Source organism: Arachis hypogaea, chromosome 20, assembly GCF_003086295.3.
Source record: "Arachis hypogaea cultivar Tifrunner chromosome 20, arahy.Tifrunner.gnm2.J5K5, whole genome shotgun sequence".
Taxonomy (NCBI): Eukaryota; Viridiplantae; Streptophyta; class Magnoliopsida; order Fabales; family Fabaceae; genus Arachis; species Arachis hypogaea.
The window spans coordinates 135950222-135967395 of record NC_092055.1 but is presented as its reverse complement, the minus strand read 5'-3'; the positions used below and the strand labels follow the sequence as shown (position 1 = coordinate 135967395).

At 40.8% G+C, this 17174-nt stretch overlaps 2 protein-coding genes across 2 annotated transcripts; both read right to left on the bottom strand.

Annotated features, from left to right (window-relative positions):
- Positions 1-468: 468 nt before the first annotated feature.
- On the bottom strand, positions 469-1044 carry LOC140183252 (uncharacterized). The gene has a single exon (XM_072231280.1). The coding sequence runs from the start codon at positions 1042-1044 to the stop codon at positions 469-471; it is 576 nt and encodes a 191-aa protein (XP_072087381.1).
- An 11512-nt stretch (positions 1045-12556) lies between these two features.
- LOC112784669 (protein ABA AND ROS SENSITIVE 1) lies at positions 12557-16720 on the bottom strand. Its single transcript, XM_025827960.3, has 8 exons — positions 16587-16720; positions 15825-15937; positions 15239-15338; positions 14880-15087; positions 13916-14159; positions 13261-13336; positions 12985-13031; positions 12557-12889 (listed from the first exon to the last, which is right to left on the bottom strand). Exons 2-8 carry the CDS (start codon positions 15908-15910, stop codon positions 12703-12705), a joined length of 948 nt encoding a protein of 315 aa, XP_025683745.1. The 5' UTR covers positions 15911-15937; positions 16587-16720; the 3' UTR covers positions 12557-12702.
- Positions 16721-17174: the final 454 nt, after the last annotated feature.

Sequence of the window (17174 nt, the reverse complement as noted above, 5' to 3'; positions counted from 1 at the left end):
TGTTATGCCGCCTTCTGGCCGATGCAATGTTATGAAAATATCTCGTATTCCTGTCCATGTCCCTCGCATGTTTGGACCGAGACATCTGCTTCCAGTAAACTTCCTTCCTGATGTACCACTTTTCACAAAAACTCACCAAAGCCTTTCTTCTAGCTTCCGTCGTACCGTCATAAATCCCATCACTAACCTGGATGTCAAACTTCTTTATTTCATCCTCAAACCTCATCAGTCTACTGTCCATATCGCCGAAGTTATCCTTGTGCCACTGTCTCAAAGGCACCGTCAAAGCCTTCAGTTTACCAATAAATGGAGCATCTCCCAGGTTCCTCCATTCGTCTCTTACCATCCTCAGGAAGCCCTCATGGGTAAACCAGGAATCTAAACTCCGGAAAGGTCGCGGGCCCCCTCGTACCCTAGCATCCTCCACAATTAACGGGCAGTGATATGACAGTCCCCGCGGACCACCTTTTACCCAGGAAACTCCTCAACCCACTCAACAGAAACCAACACCCTATCAATTCGACTACATGATTGACCCCTAAACCATGTGAACTTCCCATCAGAGAGAGGTAGATCCACCAACTGCATGTCTTGAACCCAACTCTTATACTCCTCCGCTGATGCCGGCAGAGTCGTCCCCCCTTTCCTTTTCTCCACTTGCAGTATCTCATTGAAATCCCCTAGCAAGCAGAGAGGAACTTGGCACAGTCCCGCAATATAGCTCAATTCTTCGCAAACCATCCGCTTTTCTTCCCTCCCGTGCGCCCCATACACCAAACAGAACGCACAGTAAAAATTATTCTTTGTTAACACTCCTTCAATGCACAACCACCTTTCTCCTTTATAACAATGACTAGTCTGAAACATCATGTCATCCCACATCAATAAAAGCCCTCCAGCCGTCCCATCAGATTCCACAAACTCCCAACCTACCGGATTATCTCCCCAAAGTCTTGCAACATCATATTTCGAAATCACCTCCCTTTTCGTTTCAATTAAACCCAGCATATGCAAATTATATTTTTTCTTCAATGATTTCACCATACTTATTTTCCCATCCCCCCTCAACCCCCTAATATTCCAGCAACTCACAATCATTTAATCAAAGTACTGTTCACCTTATTTTTGTTCTTCGGACGACTCCTTCTTGCCTTTTCTTTTTGTTTTGCCAATCTTCTTTTTGCTGCTATTTCGTCATTTTGAGCTTTCAAAATACTCATGATATCCACATCATCATCATACAGCACAGCACCAGATTCAACAGCCAGAGACCAAGTAACTTCATTTTCATGCATCTGATCCTCTTGTGAATTCCTGGCCATATCTTCCTGGTTGGGGTTGCTGTTTCTCCTTATGCCTAATCCTGTGCTACGCCCCTTCACAGGCGCTCCTCCACCGTTCGCCCAACCTTGCTCACAACCCAATGCTGTTCGGTTAACCCCCAAGACCGCTTCCTTCCCTCTCCCTTGGTCCACCAGCCCCGGTAAGCACCCTTGATCTCGGCCATCGCCCATGGTCCCTGCCCAGGCCACCGGAACCGGCACCAGACCCTCATCGACCGCGCACCACTCTTCCCGGAACCCCTCCCCGACACCAAGCCCTGCAGGAACACCCTTCCCCGCCGATTCCATCGCATCTCCCTGCATACCATCCGGCGCCACCGTACCAGCCACCATCGACGGGATCTCTACCCAGACCACCTGCACCGGCAACAAACCCTCATCGCTTGCGCGCACCCCTTCTTGCATCCCCTCCTCGACACCGAGCCCTGACTGACCACCCGTCACCGCCGAGGCCATAGCAGCTCCCTGCAAGCCATCCGGCATTACAGGCCCCGCACTCGTCGACAGGTCCTCCCCCATCTGCTTTAGACTTCCGCTTCTGCCACCTTCCACTAGGGTTGTCGCCGCCTCAGACCCTTCACCACCCTGTGCTTCGGACCAGCAAGCCTGAGAACCTGGTATGACCCGTCTGTCCGATACCCGACCCGCCTCACCAACACTTGGATCTTCAGATACCCCCTTATCCACCTGCCCCCATGGGGTTTCTTTACCCAATCGATTGAAATCATCAAAGTAATTTGAGAAATACATAGATACACGGGAATAAACTGTATTTAACAAGAATTTTTTTCATTATAAATTAAAAAAATTATTTTTTCAATAAAGATAAGACTTATTCATGTGTACTGTTGTGTACTCCTATAATGGTTGCCATTGTTTATTATAAAGATTAATAATTTGAGTTAACCATTTTTGTAGAATTTAAAGTGAAGTTCGTCTGCATAAAAAAAATTCATATTTGAAAAATTAAAGTTGAAAAATTGGGTTTTGGAAAATAATAATTTTTTTTAATTTTATTTCAGAAAAAAATTCATTACTAAAAGATAAAAAAATATTTTTTCATTACACAATCAATTGCATGAATAAAGAATCGAAACAAAAAATTGCAAAATTAGAGATTAATCTCGATTTTGTAATAAAAATAATGGATTATTTTCTAAACACTACCGTGTAAAATTGATTGGATCTCTATCGCCGACTGTGATTATCAATTAATGATGAACAAATATTGGATATTAAAGAGATGGATAAACAATAAAGAAAAATTGGATATTAAGTAGATGGATAAACAATGAACAGAAACAATGAAAAAATTGATAATTAATCAGATTAATAAACGATTCTAATGGTAGGATTGAGTAATTGTTGATAGATTATTCACTAATTTATAATCTTAATATTAAAGAAAATATAAGATTAGAGTATCTAAATCAAAATAAAAACTTAAAAATTGAAGATAGAATTTTAAAGATAAGATAGATGAATAATAAAATAATATTTTATAATCACGAGCAAAAAAATTTAGAGAATTGTAACATATAACGCATTGCACAATTCAATCGATTGCCAATCTATTGAATTGTGAAAATTTATATTGCTTTGAAGACTTAAATCGATTGGGTAATATGACCAATCGATTGATAATAAAACATCCACATGTCTTGCAAAATTCAATCGATTGTGTATCAATTCCAATCGATTAAAATTTGAAAAACATGAATTTCAATCGATTGATTTGTGCATCTAATATAAACAGATAAATAAATAATAAAATAATAATTTATAAAAATAAAAAATAAATTTTATAATTAAATAATATATAAAGAGTTAATTTATAATTAGAATTAAATAAGAACTATTTAGCAGTTATTAAAAAAATTTAAAAAACATATTTTGTTATGAGACTATTTAATAATCCAAATGTTTTAGGACCATCGAATCCATTGCCGACTAAAACATTTATGTGGGACCAAAAGGGAGCATTTTTTTGTGGATAAAACAAAGAAGGTACAATTTTGTTAGCTTTTTCTCTCAAAAATATTATTTAAAAAATATTATTTTCAGTCTTAAAATGTTAAAATTCATTAAAATTTTTTAAATTTGCAGAATTTTTTCGTCCCACTAAAAAAGTTATCATCTAATAAATTATATGTGCTGTTGCAGTAATGATATCTGTGATTCTGCGAGCTAGTAGACACTGAGGTAGTCATAATGGGGTTAGTCAATGGGCTTAGAGAAGGTCCCTTCTCACAGTACATATCTAAAAGACACCCCATCTCCTTAAGTGATGTACAGGAAAGAGCCGAAAAGTACATCAACATGGAGAAAAATGCTAAGCTGAGAGACCTAAGTTGCCGACCTGGGCACCCCCCCTCAACAAAAGAAAGGGAGAGGGAAACCAAGAAGAAGGAAGAACTCGGTCTCGATAGACCAAGGAAATATCACTCTTATACTCCTCTAAAAGTCTCTATAGTGGATGTATACAGAGAGATTTGTAATACTGAAAGGCTGCCACCTCCCAGACCCATTAAAAATAAAAAAGGTGGGAGCCGCAGTGACTACTGTGAGTACCATAAAATATATGGTCACTCCACAAACGACTGCCACGACCTTAAAAATGTGATAGAAAAGCTGGCTAGAGAAGGTCGGCTTGACAGATATCTCATAGAAAGGTCGGACAGTCATGGGAAGAGAAAGCGAGATGATATAGATAGAAGAGACCCACCACCGCAGACTCCGGAGAGACATATCCATATGATCTCAGGGGGGTTCGCGGGAGGGGGACTCACCAAATTCTCTCGCAAAAGGCATCTTAAGAGAGTCTACCAGGTCGGAGGAGAGTCATCCGACCTCCCTACCATTTCATTCACGAAAGAAGATGGGCAAGGAATAATCCCTGGACACGACGATCCAGTGGTAATAACTATGATCCTAGCAAATTCCCATCTCCATAGAACCCTAGTAGACCAAGGAAGCTCAGCGGACATTCTTTTCAAACCCGCTTTCGACAAACTAGGGTTGGATGAAAAAGAGTTAAGAGCCTACCCCGACACCTTTTAAGGATTAAGTGACACGCCAATAAAGTCACTGGGATTTTTGCCCCTCCACACCACTTTTGGAAAAGGAGAAAAATCAAAAACTCTGAGTATAGACTTCATAGTCATCGATGTAGGGTCAGCATATAATGCTTTAATCGGCAGAGCTACCCTTAATCGACTCGGAGCAGTGGTATCCACTCCCCACCTTTGTATGAAATTCCCGACCTCAGCGGGAATAGCAACGGTAAGGGAGGACCAGAAATTGGCAAGAAAATGCTACAATGAAAGCCTAAACCTGAGAGGAAAGGGCCGAGAAGTCCACACAATAGAACTCGGAGGTGCAAGGGCTAGAGAAGAGCTACGACCACAGCCAGGAGAAAAAACTGAGGAGATACAGATTGGCGAAGAGGAAGGGAAAGATGCTCACATAGGAGCCAACCTAGGGGAAACCCTAAAACAAGGGTTGACTAAGCTCCTAAGAGATAACTCCGATCTCTTCGCCTGGAAGGCCTCCGACATGCCAGGGATAGACCCCGAGCTCATATCCCACAAGCTTTCGGTCTACTCGGGGTCCCGACCTGTACAACAAAGAAGACGCAAGCTCGGCCCGGAACGAGCCCTAGTAGTAGAAGAGCAAGTACAGGCACTCCTAGAAGCCGGCTTCATCAGAGAAGTCAAGTACCCAACATGGCTAGCCAATGTAGTGCTAGTCAAAAAACAAAATGGCAAATGGAGAATGTGTGTCGACTATACCGACTTAAATAAGGCCTGTCCCAAGGACCCTTATCCACTGCCAAGTATTGACACCCTAGTAGACTCCAGCTCGGGGTATCAATACTTGTCGTTCATGGACGCTTACTCGGGGTATAACCAAATCCCGATGTATGAGCCAGACCAGGAGAAGACGTCATTCATCACGCCCAGAGCTAATTTCTGCTACGTGGTCATGCCATTTGGATTGAAAAATGCAGGGGCCACATACCAGAGGTTGATGAATAAGGTGTTCGCCTCTCACCTTGGAAGCCTAATGGAAGTGTACATCGACGACATGTTGGTGAAAACCGAAAAAGAAGTTGACCTCTTGTCAGATCTATCACGAGTCTTCGACACTATAAGGTTATACGGGATGAGACTAAATCCCGCAAAGTGTGCCTTCGCGGTAGAGGCAGGAAAATTTCTAGGGTTTATGCTGACACAAAGAGGGATCGAAGCAAATCCCGATAAGTGTAGAGCTATCCTGGAGATGAAAAGCCCGACTTGTTTAAGAGAGGTCCAACAACTGAATGGCCGACTTGCAGCCCTCTCCAGATTTTTGGCAGGATCAGCACTAAAATTCCTTCCACTGTTCTCCTTATTGAGAAAGGGATGTCAGTTCGAATGGACCCCTGAATGCGAAGAAGCGTTCCAGGAGTTCAAAAGATTCTTGAGCCAACCTCCTATTCTGACCCGACCTATAGCTGGAGAAGACCTCGTCCTATACTTATCTGTAGCAGACAAGGCCGTCTCATCGGCCCTAATAAGAGAAGACGAGGTCGGTCAGTACCCAGTATATTTCATCAGTAAAGTTCTACAAGGCCCTGAGCTAAGGTACCACAAACTAGAGAAGTTTGCCTACTCCTTAGTAGTAGTCTCACGAAGACTACGGCCTTACTTTCAAGCTCACACAATAAGAGTCCGCACGAACCAACCCATGAAGCAAATCCTCCAAAAGATGGATGTTGCAGGGAGAATGGTTCAATGGGCAATAGAGCTCACCGAGTTCGACTTGAAGCATGAAACTCGGACGGCGATTAAATCCAGTGCCTCACCGACTTCATTGCAGAATACGCAGGAGACCAAGAGAAAAAACCAACTACATGGGAACTCTATGTAGATGGATCCTCAAACAAAACAGGAAGCGGTGCAGGCATAATACTGGTGGATGAAAGAGGAACCCAGATAGAGGTTTCCCTCAAATTTGAATTCCCAGCTTCAAATAATCAGGCAGAGTATGAAGCCTTGATTGCTGGATTGAAACTGGCGGAAGAAGTCGGTGCTACAAAGGTAATGATATACAGCGACTCACAGGTGGTGACCTCCCAGATAAGTGGAGAGTATCAGGCAAAAGACCCAAAAATATGAAGAGGTACTTGAAAAAAACTCTGGAACACCTTGGGCGCTTTGCAGAAACCGAGGTCAAACACATAATTCGGGATCTCAATTGCAGAGTAGACGCCCTATCCAAGTTAGCAAGTACCAAGCTAGGAGGGAATAAAAGAAGCCTGATCAAGGAAACTCTCCAGGAACCCTCCGTAGTAAAAGAAAAAGACAAACAAGAGGTCCTTGAGGTAGTCGGATTGAGCCTCGGATGGATGAACCCCTTGGTCGAATACATGAAATTCGACATCCTCCCGAAGGAGGAAAAAGAGGCTAAGAAAATCCGGAAGGAAGCACAACACTACACCTTGGTGAAAAATATTCTATACAGGAGGGGAATATCAACACCATTATTAAAGTGCGTACCGACCTCAAAGACCACCGAGGTGTTAGAGGAAGTCCATAGTGGGATCTGCGGAAATCATCTCGGAGCAAGGTCATTAGCCAGGAAAGTGATCCGAGCTGGATTCTACTGGCCGACCTTGCAGAAAGATGCAACCGAATTTGTGAAAAAATGTCAACCATGCCAGATGCATGCAAATTTCCACGTGGCTCCCCCGGAGGAGCTCATCAGCATCACTTCTCCATGGCCCTTTGCGAAATGTGGAATGGACTTATTAGGTCCTTTTCCCCAGGCGCCAGGACAGGTCAAATACCTGATCGTGGGAATAGATTACTTCACAAACTGGATATAAGAAGAACCATTGGCCACCATCACCGCACAGAGAAGTCGGAGGTTCCTATACAAAAATATCATCACAAGATATGGGATACCTTATTCCATTACTACAGATAATGGAACCCAGTTCACCGACTCTACCTTTAGAAGCCTAGTAGCCAGTATGAAAATCAAACACCAGTTCACCTCGGTGGAACACCCGCAAGCCAATGGGCAAGCCGAGGCAGCCAACAAAATCATACTGGCAGGGCTGAAGAAAAGATTACAAGATGCAAAGGGAGCCTGGGCCGAAGAGCTCCCACAAGTGCTATGGGCTTACAGGACAACCCCCCAGTCCGCCACTGGAGAAACGCCCTCCCGACTAGTCTATGGCGTAGAAGCCATGATACCAATAGAAGTCAACGAACAAAGCCCAAGAGTAATTCTCCACGACGAGGTCGGAAACGTACAGGGGCACAAAGAGGAGCTCGACTTGCTCCCCGAAGTCCGAGAGAAAGCCCAGATAAGAGAAGCAGCGTTGAAGCAAAGAATGACTACAAGGTACAACAAAAAAGTCATTCGAAGAGCATTCGCCCCGAACGACTTGGTCTTGATCAGAAACGACATTGGAGTCAACAAATCAGGGGAAGGAAAACTCGCTGCAAATTGGAAGGGACCATACAAGGTCAATGAAGTCTTAGGAAAAGGTTATTATAAAGTAACCGACCTGAACGGAACCGAGTTACCGAGGTCGTGGCATGCTTGTAATATGAAAAGGTACTACAGTTAAAAGCGAACTCTACTCCCTGATGTACTCTTTTCCCAACTTCATGATTTTTTCCCAAAAATCAAAGGATTTTTTCTGGAGAAGGGTTTTTAACGAGGCATCATAGTAGAGGCTAAGGGAAATAGGTTGTCAAATACCCTTAGTAGCAATAAGGTACCTCCCCGATTAATAAAGATCTTTTTCATCTTGCAAATATCTCTTATAAATTCCTTCTTTGTTTTCTCTTTCGACGAAACGCGCCGACTTAAGCTCGACAAAACGTGAAAATCCCATGAACCGACCTAGATGGTCGTCAGGATAAAATGACGAGGTACAAGTCGGTGTAAAGAGGTTATAAAAGTTGATCGTAATAAACTCGGAAATTATCTGACTTACAAGTCGGAAAAGCTGAGAAATAAAGAAACGCATCGCAAAAATAACCTAAGTCATTAAAACTCAATAAAACAAAATTGAGTACGAGGAATAAACAAAAGAGATCGAAAAACCCTTAAAACAAAAAGGTGCAGGAAGACAGACAAGCCAAAGAAAAGGTTTTTTTAGAAAAGATCAAGGAGAGTTCGAGAAATCACTATCAAAAAAGCATGCACACATAAGGTAACTTAAATCCTTATCCAAAAAAGGACATTTATTTTTAACTTAAACCCTTATTAAAAAAGGGTATTTTAAATATGTTGTTTACGGCCTTATAAGGCCAGAAGTAAATTGTTCAAACAGCACCAAACACAAATAAAAGTTTAAAAAAGGGGGGACCCACAGGCCGGGCCCCCATATAGCCAACAAAATTATTTTTTTGAAAAAGGAATAGACGGATCACTACCACCAGAATCAGGAAGAGCACCACCAGGACCAGGGAGAGAGGCATCCATTGGAGATGAAGAGGAAGTCGGAGGAACTGTTGAAGAACTCGGAGCGTCCTTTGAGTGAGGAGGGGACTCAATGATCCTCTGCCCCTGAGTCTTCAATTCTGACTCGGAAACAATCAGGGGAGCAGGAGGATCAACTATGGCACCGTCAATGACGACTTTGTCAGGATCCAAAGGAGAAAGGTCCAAGTCAGGAGCAATGACTCCAACTTGTTCCCTAAAGATCCTCCAAGCCTCCTCGGAAGCCTCAGCAATAGAGTCCTCCAACTCAGTATATGCCTTCCGAGAATTCAGCAAATCATTCTTCACAGACACAAGGTCTTCAAATAAACTTTGGTAGCTGTCCTGCGCTGTCTTCCTCAAACCCACCTCCATGTTGCATTGGGCCTGCAACTTCCTCTCCCTCTCCCGAAGGCCATCTCTCTCCTCCCTCAGCTTGGTGACCTCCTCCTTCAACCCCCTCTCATGCTCTTGATATACAAGAAGCCTTCCTTCCAGCTCCTCAACCTTCAAGGTTGAATCCAAAGAGCTGAGAGGAGCCTTCTCAAAAATATCTAAGAGTTTACTGCAAACACCCGCCGCCCTGAGACTCTCCTCAACCAAAGAGGTAAGGTGATTCCGAACAGATACATCATCCATCCTCATATGAGCATGGGGGTAGATGTACTTTCGGACGAATGCAAGGGCATCCGCCTTAACATCACCCTCAAAGGAAGAGCCAGACTCTAAAGTCTTGCACTTCCTCCTCTCAGGCTCAGGAGAAGGTCGGCCGGAAGGAGGCGGCTGAGAGAAAGCTGAAGAAGAAATCACGATAGGCTGGGAGGGAGTCCCAACGTTCCGAGGAGGAGGGGGAGGAGGAGCAGAGATAACTGCCTTGGAGCCACTAGTCCTGGCTCGAGACCTCGCTTTGGCCTCCTGGACTCTCTGGTAAGATTCCTGAGCATTCTGCTTCGCCATCTCTACAAAAGCAAGAAGTAATTAAAAGTTAAACAAGTCGGTACAAGAAATCACAAGTCGGAAGCAAATTAGAAAAAGCTACCTAGCTGTGCCTGGACAAAGGTCGGGGACCCCTGGAGAAACTTTTTAGTGTCCAAATATGGGGCCCTCCCCCACACTTCTCGGAGGAACCCCACAATGGCTGTTTCTACCTCGTCCAGGTCGTCCAGACCATATTTCTCGCAGGGAGAGGCCTCCAGCCAGTATAGAGGAAAGCGAGGAGAAGAACTCTCGTCCAAGAAAAAGGGGTGGTGACCCTCTACAGCTTGAACTTTGAAAAAATAATTTTTAAAGTCATGGAAGGATTCGTCAAAAAGGGTGAAAACTCTCCGACCTTGTATGGCTCGAAAAGACACCCACTGTTGCTTGTTATTTAGCCCACTAAAGGGCTTGGTCATATGGAAGAGATAGAAAAAAATCTTCAGAGAAGTCGGGAACTCCAAAGCCTGGCTAATAAATTGATAAATTTTCAAAAAACCCCAAGAGTTGGGATGAAGCTGAGTAGGGGCAACTCGGCAGTGACGCAACACAGACATCTCAAAATTTGAAAAAGGAAGGAAAACACCCAAACGGGTGATCATGCACTCATACATAAAGAAAAAATGAGGGGCCGCCTCATTGGCCCTCCCAAAACAAACCCGGTCTTCTGGACCCGGGACTACCAATTCATACTTCGGCTCATCTTTCTCAAAAGTACAAATTCTGTGGTGAGTACGAAGATGGGTGATAAACTCAGTATCGACCGAAGGCTCCTCCCCTAGGACCGTGACATCAACCCACTGAGAAAGAACATCTACGGAAGCCATTTCTTTTCTTAAAAAGGTGACAAAAAACCTACAAGGGAAAAAGAAAAGGAAAATCAAAAAACACGGTCTCTAAAGGGGGGGGGGGAATACGGAACTAAAGACTACAAACCAACCTATCTACAAAATAAAGGCATGCAAATAGAAAGCATGATTACAGAAGGAGAAAATGCTAACCTTTATCTGAAAATGAGGTTGGAGGAAGTAGAAGCCTTCGAAACACAAAAGTGCAGCACGAACAAATGAAGAAGAAATTTGAAAAATCGCAGAAACGAAACAACGAAAAAGAGGGAAAGTATTTATAAACATGTTAGGGACACAATGGTAAAAGCGAGGCAGTCATTAATGAGAATGCACCATTACCAAGACCATTAATCCCTACGCATATCCCTAAACGGACACGACGCTTGATTAGACGTAACTGTCAGAACCAAAAGGTCACGAAAAGTCACGTTGGTTTCAGAACATCACGTCGGTCCTCCAACAAGTCGGATACAACCCCGATGAGAATACTCGAACCAAAATCTTAAAAAATTGGGCTCGAGTAGGGGCACTGTTCATACCCTGGCCCAATGATAAGGCCCATCTCTAAATAAAAGGCCCAATCCTAAAGGATGCGCCCCGCATCTCACCTTCCATCCTCCCCGGAAGTCGGTTCCTACCCCGACTTACTCTAAAGAAGTCGGAGATGAGAGTTAACTGGCAGATAAACACTCGTTTGAATGAGTAACTGCCCCTAGAATCTCTCTAACCACTTCTAGGAGCCATATCTTAACCTCCCTAAGATAAAGGGACGATTAACACCCTAAAAAAGTGGCACTACTTCAACGGTGGTTATTGGTTCACCACTATAAGTACACTGACATCCCTCAGGTATCTCTAAGTTCCAATACATCCTAAACCTGCTTAACCCCTTGCTGACTTAGGCATCGGAGTGTCTTTGCAGGTACCACCCCCCATTCGTTCATACTCACAAGTCGGACGGAGGCCCCCAAGGTGCAGACCCTCTCAAAGGCTTCCTTCCTCAGACGATTGGGCTAACCTAGCAAGTCCAGCCCACCATCTCCGATTATCCATCATAATACATCCCTTTTAAATTAGCCATGTTTACCACTATTATTATTATACACAAATACATAATGATTGATTTTTGATGTCTGCAACTTTGTGTTCTCCATATATATAGTTGTTTGTTGCTTTTACTTTGTTTTTTTTCATTAAATATTTACTGAGTATTTTTTGTTGAACATTTATTTGTAATTATAAATGCTTAAGAAATAAAATTCAGAAGTTTATTACGATTATTGTATTAAGCCACTAGTTAATTAAGAGAATTATCACTTTTTTAACGTCAAACAATATACACAAATTGCTTCATGCCAAATATAATTTGAGAATGGAGTAAATAGGTATTATTTTTAATCCGAATGCAGCATATTAAGAAGCATATGGTTTTCCCAATTAAGCTAGATCTCAGCTGCACACTCATCTTTTTTTTTTTTTTTTAGGTCAAGAGCTGCACACTCATCTTAATCTTCAATTAAATGTATCAGTATGTGGGTCTGTGTTTTCTTAGGCCCGAAAAGAACGAACACACCTGGCTGGACCCGATTACAGAAAAATGGGCTTCAATAGGCTTCCAAGTAGAAGACCAAAAGCCCAAAAGTAAATGATGAGCGACATAGACTCTAATATTGATCCAAGTCCAGAGAAAAAAAAAAGACTCTAATGTTGATCCATGACAACAAGAAAAGAGAATCTAATATTGATTTAACTTTTATTTTTCACTTATCTTTTTAGGGACCTCCTCTAGGAATGAGAACATCCCAGGTAATAATAATTCGCATCAAAACCGATGAATATATCTAACTCTCAGTCCCATGCAGCACCAAATCAAATATTACGAAAAGAAACAGCATGTGAGTAAACAAATTTAAGGAAACCGAAATGGCTCATCTTAAAACAAGTGGATGTTGACTGTTGAGTAAATTGTTCTACATACAAACTGTGGTGTTAATGTACATACTACATAGTATATAGAATTAAACAAATATCAAGTGTTAGTTATCAATTAGCATTCACAAGTGTTGTGCTCTCCAGTCCACAGCAAAATTCTCACCACTTTCATCATCACTGGATGACTCTTCTTCATGCCTTGACTCCTCCTTGGTTTCACCCTCACAAGTTTTACCTCGCTTTGCCGACTTTGCTGCTTTCAGCTCCAGTCTCTTTTTCTTCAACATTTCCACTCTCTCCCTGAAGATCCTGTTGAGGAGTGGTTAAGTAGTTTGAGTATAGGTAGAAGAACAAAACAAACCAAAGAAGTCAAAGACTTTTAAGTATAATGCAGATAAACATACTTTTGTTCAACGGATTCAGCTTCTTCTATCATTTCAGCAGCATCAATCTGGAGAAAAACAAACATTAGATCATATCTCATGTTTGTAGTGCATACATATGATATCTTAAAGGTTGTTACGTCATACGGCTTAATACAAAACCCTTAATCGTCCATAATATCATAGGATCTACCAAATAAAAAATTTAAGGATTTTTTGTCTATTAACAATAAAAGGTATGTTCCTAGCCATATATAGGGTGTGTGTATATAGCAAAAAGAAAATCACAATCCTCACCTCTTCTTCTTCCAATCGGTCATCCACCTCCTTCAAGTCCTCTTGAATCAGCTTCTCAAACTCCTTGTACTCATCCCTAATAGAGAATTTAATCCAAACAGGGGGGAAAAAATAAAAATATAAAATATCAATCATTATACGTCTGATCCACTTAACCAAATTTGAAAATCTTCAACGCAATTTAAAACAACATAAGTTTTCACAGAACTAATAATTAACATGGAGGTTCTTAGTTATGTACAAACAATCTAAGTACCATGCAATAACATGGACTGACTCAGCCATTATAACTTTATTGATCTGATTATAAAGACTAATAAGAAATCAAGAGAAGTAATTAACAGACACGGCTATAACAACAGTATTAGATGTGATTATGCAAAGAACAAACGAGGTCAATCTACAATCAATCATCTAATGCTATGAGTTATTCTTGTTTCTGTTCCCTTTTTGGAGTATTTGAAAATTGAAGTGTGATTGACAAAATCCGATAAAAACTAATGTGGATTCTTCTTACTCTATTTGGGCACGTATTATCCCACAACATTCCAAATATTTGTCCTATCTTTTGACTTCCATGCAACAAAACTCCCGACTATAAAATGAAGCAGTAGTAAATGTGCAAACCAACATGACGTGGGAAGTGAGAACCTACTTGACATCTGGCTTCACAGGCTTAATGCCACGTGCCCGCAAATCCGCTTCCTTATTGTCAAAAAAGCCTTCAGGCAGAGATCCTTTTGTTTGGTTGTCCTCTGGATCAGAAGTTTTGGCTGAGGTCTGCCTAGTCTCTGTTGTTGCTTGACTAAACTTTGACGGCGCAGCATCATGACCACGAAAATGATCTCTTTCCTCCAACTTTGACACCTGACTTTGAGCAGAAACTCCCACATTTCTTCCTGAATCAGATGATTTCATTTTTGGAAGACAAGATATCCATGAAACAAAGACTAACATTAGTTTGCAACAAAGGTGTGGTAGTAACATATCTAAATATATGATAAAGAACCACAGACATATTCAGTATAAGTTAATGAAGAATAACATCTGTTCATTGTTCATTGAGTATTAGTTGCTGAGCTAAAGCACAATCTTCAAAAATTAGAGCGCATGCCCTAGCCAAATATAGCAAGTAGTAGCGTGGATTGAACATGACATAAAAAATTATATGTCTGCCTTTTATCAAAACCACTAATTAGTGGTAATCCAAAAGTTGGTTCAAGGATATAGAGCAGCGATTCCATCAGTAAACAAAAGTGAAACAATGTAAAAACCAATGAGGGACCAATATTAAACAAGCACCACATATAGCATGCACGTTAGGACAAGCTTTAGTGGCTACATAAGTTATGACATATTACTATTATTAACTCTAGCAACCACCTTAGTCCAAATAAGGGATTAGACCTTATAGAGAGATTTATACTTACAAAGGGGATTTGTAATGACGAAAGGTAGTTCTCATTTCTCTTTAAGCAAAGCATTATAAATTCCCAATGAATATCCTCAGGTTAAATGTCAATAAACAACATATGTGCAAGTCTCTACGTTTTGAAAGTGCAACCTAATTAATTATAGTATATACACATACAATGTTACTTTTCTAAACCAATACTTACTGGTTTTCCTTGCACTGTCATCAAAAAAATTTGGTGGAAGCACAGACGATGACTGGGCTTTAGATACTTCTTGTGAAGGTTCAGGCTTTTTGGATAGTGGTTCGGAAGGTTGTTCAGGTTTGGCTTTGGGAAATCTGTTACCAGCAGCAGACTTTGCATTGTTTTGCTGAGTTAACCCAACTGCATTAGCTTTAAGATTATCAATCGCCTGCAGGTATTAACCACACTGTCAAAACCGTTGCACTAAGCACATGTCTGGAAGCAGGGGAGGCTGCAAAACAAGCAGAAAGGGAACCAAAACCATACTAACACCCCCCCCCCTCCCAAAAATAAATGCCACAAATCATAAATATAATCACCTCGCGATGCTTACGGGAGATTTGGTGTGCATCCCATATAGATTCAGACTTCAGAACAACATCACAAACCCGACAAACAGGTTGATTGAATTCATTATACCTATATGCATGCGCACAAAAAGACAAACGGGTAAAAATAATAACAAAATCAATAGCAAGAATAAACAGGAAAGATATAAATAATCTTTTCTGGTGACCTCGAGAAAGAGGAATATCTTGACAAGCACAAAACAAAGTACATGACTACACGAGTAGCTATAACACGATAAGCAAATCATAATCGGAGTGTATGTGTGTCTTTCCACATAGTTGCAAACAAAAACATAGCTGCCAGCATTTACAATAAACAGAAAATTAAATAAATCAACAAAATATCCAGAACTCAAATCATGAGCATAAGATGTCTAAGGATTATAGTGTCAACATTTTTCTAAAAGAATAATAAATGAATCCATTCATAGTCAAGTCTGTAACAATAGCAGCATTTTGTGTAACAAGCTAAACCACCCGAATACGCATAATGTGCATAGCAATCAAGACAGCTGATGTTAGTGAGCGATAAAAGAGCAAATTTAAGTGAACAAACCTTACAAGGGGAGAATCTATACGCTTTTCTTTCTTCTGGGCCAATTTAGCACGAAAATCTGCCTTTTTCTTAGCTTGTGCATCCATGATTAATGATCCTATTCTTTAAGGGGACTAGAAACAATTCAATAATGTCAATTCAACGATGTCACGTATTAGAGGGGTCATGGAACAAATGTCATACTGGCTCAGAAATTTTACAATAATCTGTTATTAGGATGTGATCCAATTCTTTTGAAATAAAGCTAGTTATCAATCTCCATTTCAGATGCTTGCTCATATAAGAATTTGAATTTCATACCCAACTTTCATGTAGGTTTATATAATGAAAACCCTTTGAAAACCAGCAATAAAGTTTTAAAAAGTTACAAACTAATCTTCCCCTCCATTTATCTTATCTCAGTGTCAACATTTTCACGAAATCAAAGTTCAGCTCTCTCTAATAACAATAATGCTTCTTTCTTTCACCCTTCAGATTTAGTTCTTTCAGTACAATCTTTTGAATTTAACATTCCTCCCTTTGCACTGCAAAATTGATTTTCCAATTGGGAACCCTCTATTTTCCCCCTCAATATTGCAGTGGAAACAGAGCTTTTTTTCTTTGTTTCATATATAACAAAGCAATACAACTAAGATTCTTCATATTTTCATCTTATGCATTAATTCACAAATACGACAACGACACCTTAAACCCACAAATAGAGTTTTTCATGTGATGCAGCAAAAGAGAGGCAATAACAGATAAATGCACAAAGAAACTCACGAAACAGAAGATACTCGCTGCCGGTGACTAACAACAGCGTCGACGGCCAGGCATGTGGCAGCGACAGTGGCGCCGTGGATGGTGGATGTGCAGAGTGGTTTTGGGGGAATGGGTTCGGTCGATCAGGCAGGTTGATATGTTTTTACCAAGGTTCTGAAAATCAGACCGGTTATCAAACCGCTCTAGTCACTGGTTTACTGGTCTAACCGGTCTAACCGTGGTTCAACCGGAAAAACTGTTCCATAATAAAATAATAAGTAAATTATAAATAAACATCCTAAATATCTTTGAAATTTAAAACTCTAAAATAAAATATCACCAACTAAATTTAATTAATCATTAAAATATGCAATGACTTGCTGCAAATTTGTTGACAATTAACATAATTATACTTCCATTAAAAATAGCTGGATTGAATTACAATGCACAAGTTAAAGATAGAGAATATTGTCTTAATGTAGCTAAGTCAAAAAGTAAAACAAAAAATGATAGTGTTGCACAATAAACACACGGGTCCATCTAGTGTACAGATGCACTTTGGTACAGATTTACAGATTTTTGTTTTTATTTGGTTTAAAAGTGTATCAC

Bases quoted from the DNA above. Each gene is read 5' to 3' on its own strand.
- LOC112784669 (XM_025827960.3), bottom strand. From the start codon at position 15,910: ATGGATGCACAAGCTAAGAAAAAGGCAGATTTTCGTGCTAAATTGGCC. The intron at 15,339-15,824 runs GTTTGTTCACTT...GCATGCATATAG, and splicing joins ATAGATTCTCCCCTTGTAAG to GTATAATGAATTCAATCAAC. The intron at 13,337-13,915 runs GTAGGTTCTCAC...ATTCTCTATTAG, and splicing joins CCTGTGAAGCCAGATGTCAA to GGATGAGTACAAGGAGTTTG.
- LOC140183252 (XM_072231280.1), bottom strand. From the start codon at position 1,044: ATGGTGAAATCATTGAAGAAAAAATATAATTTGCATATGCTGGGTTTA.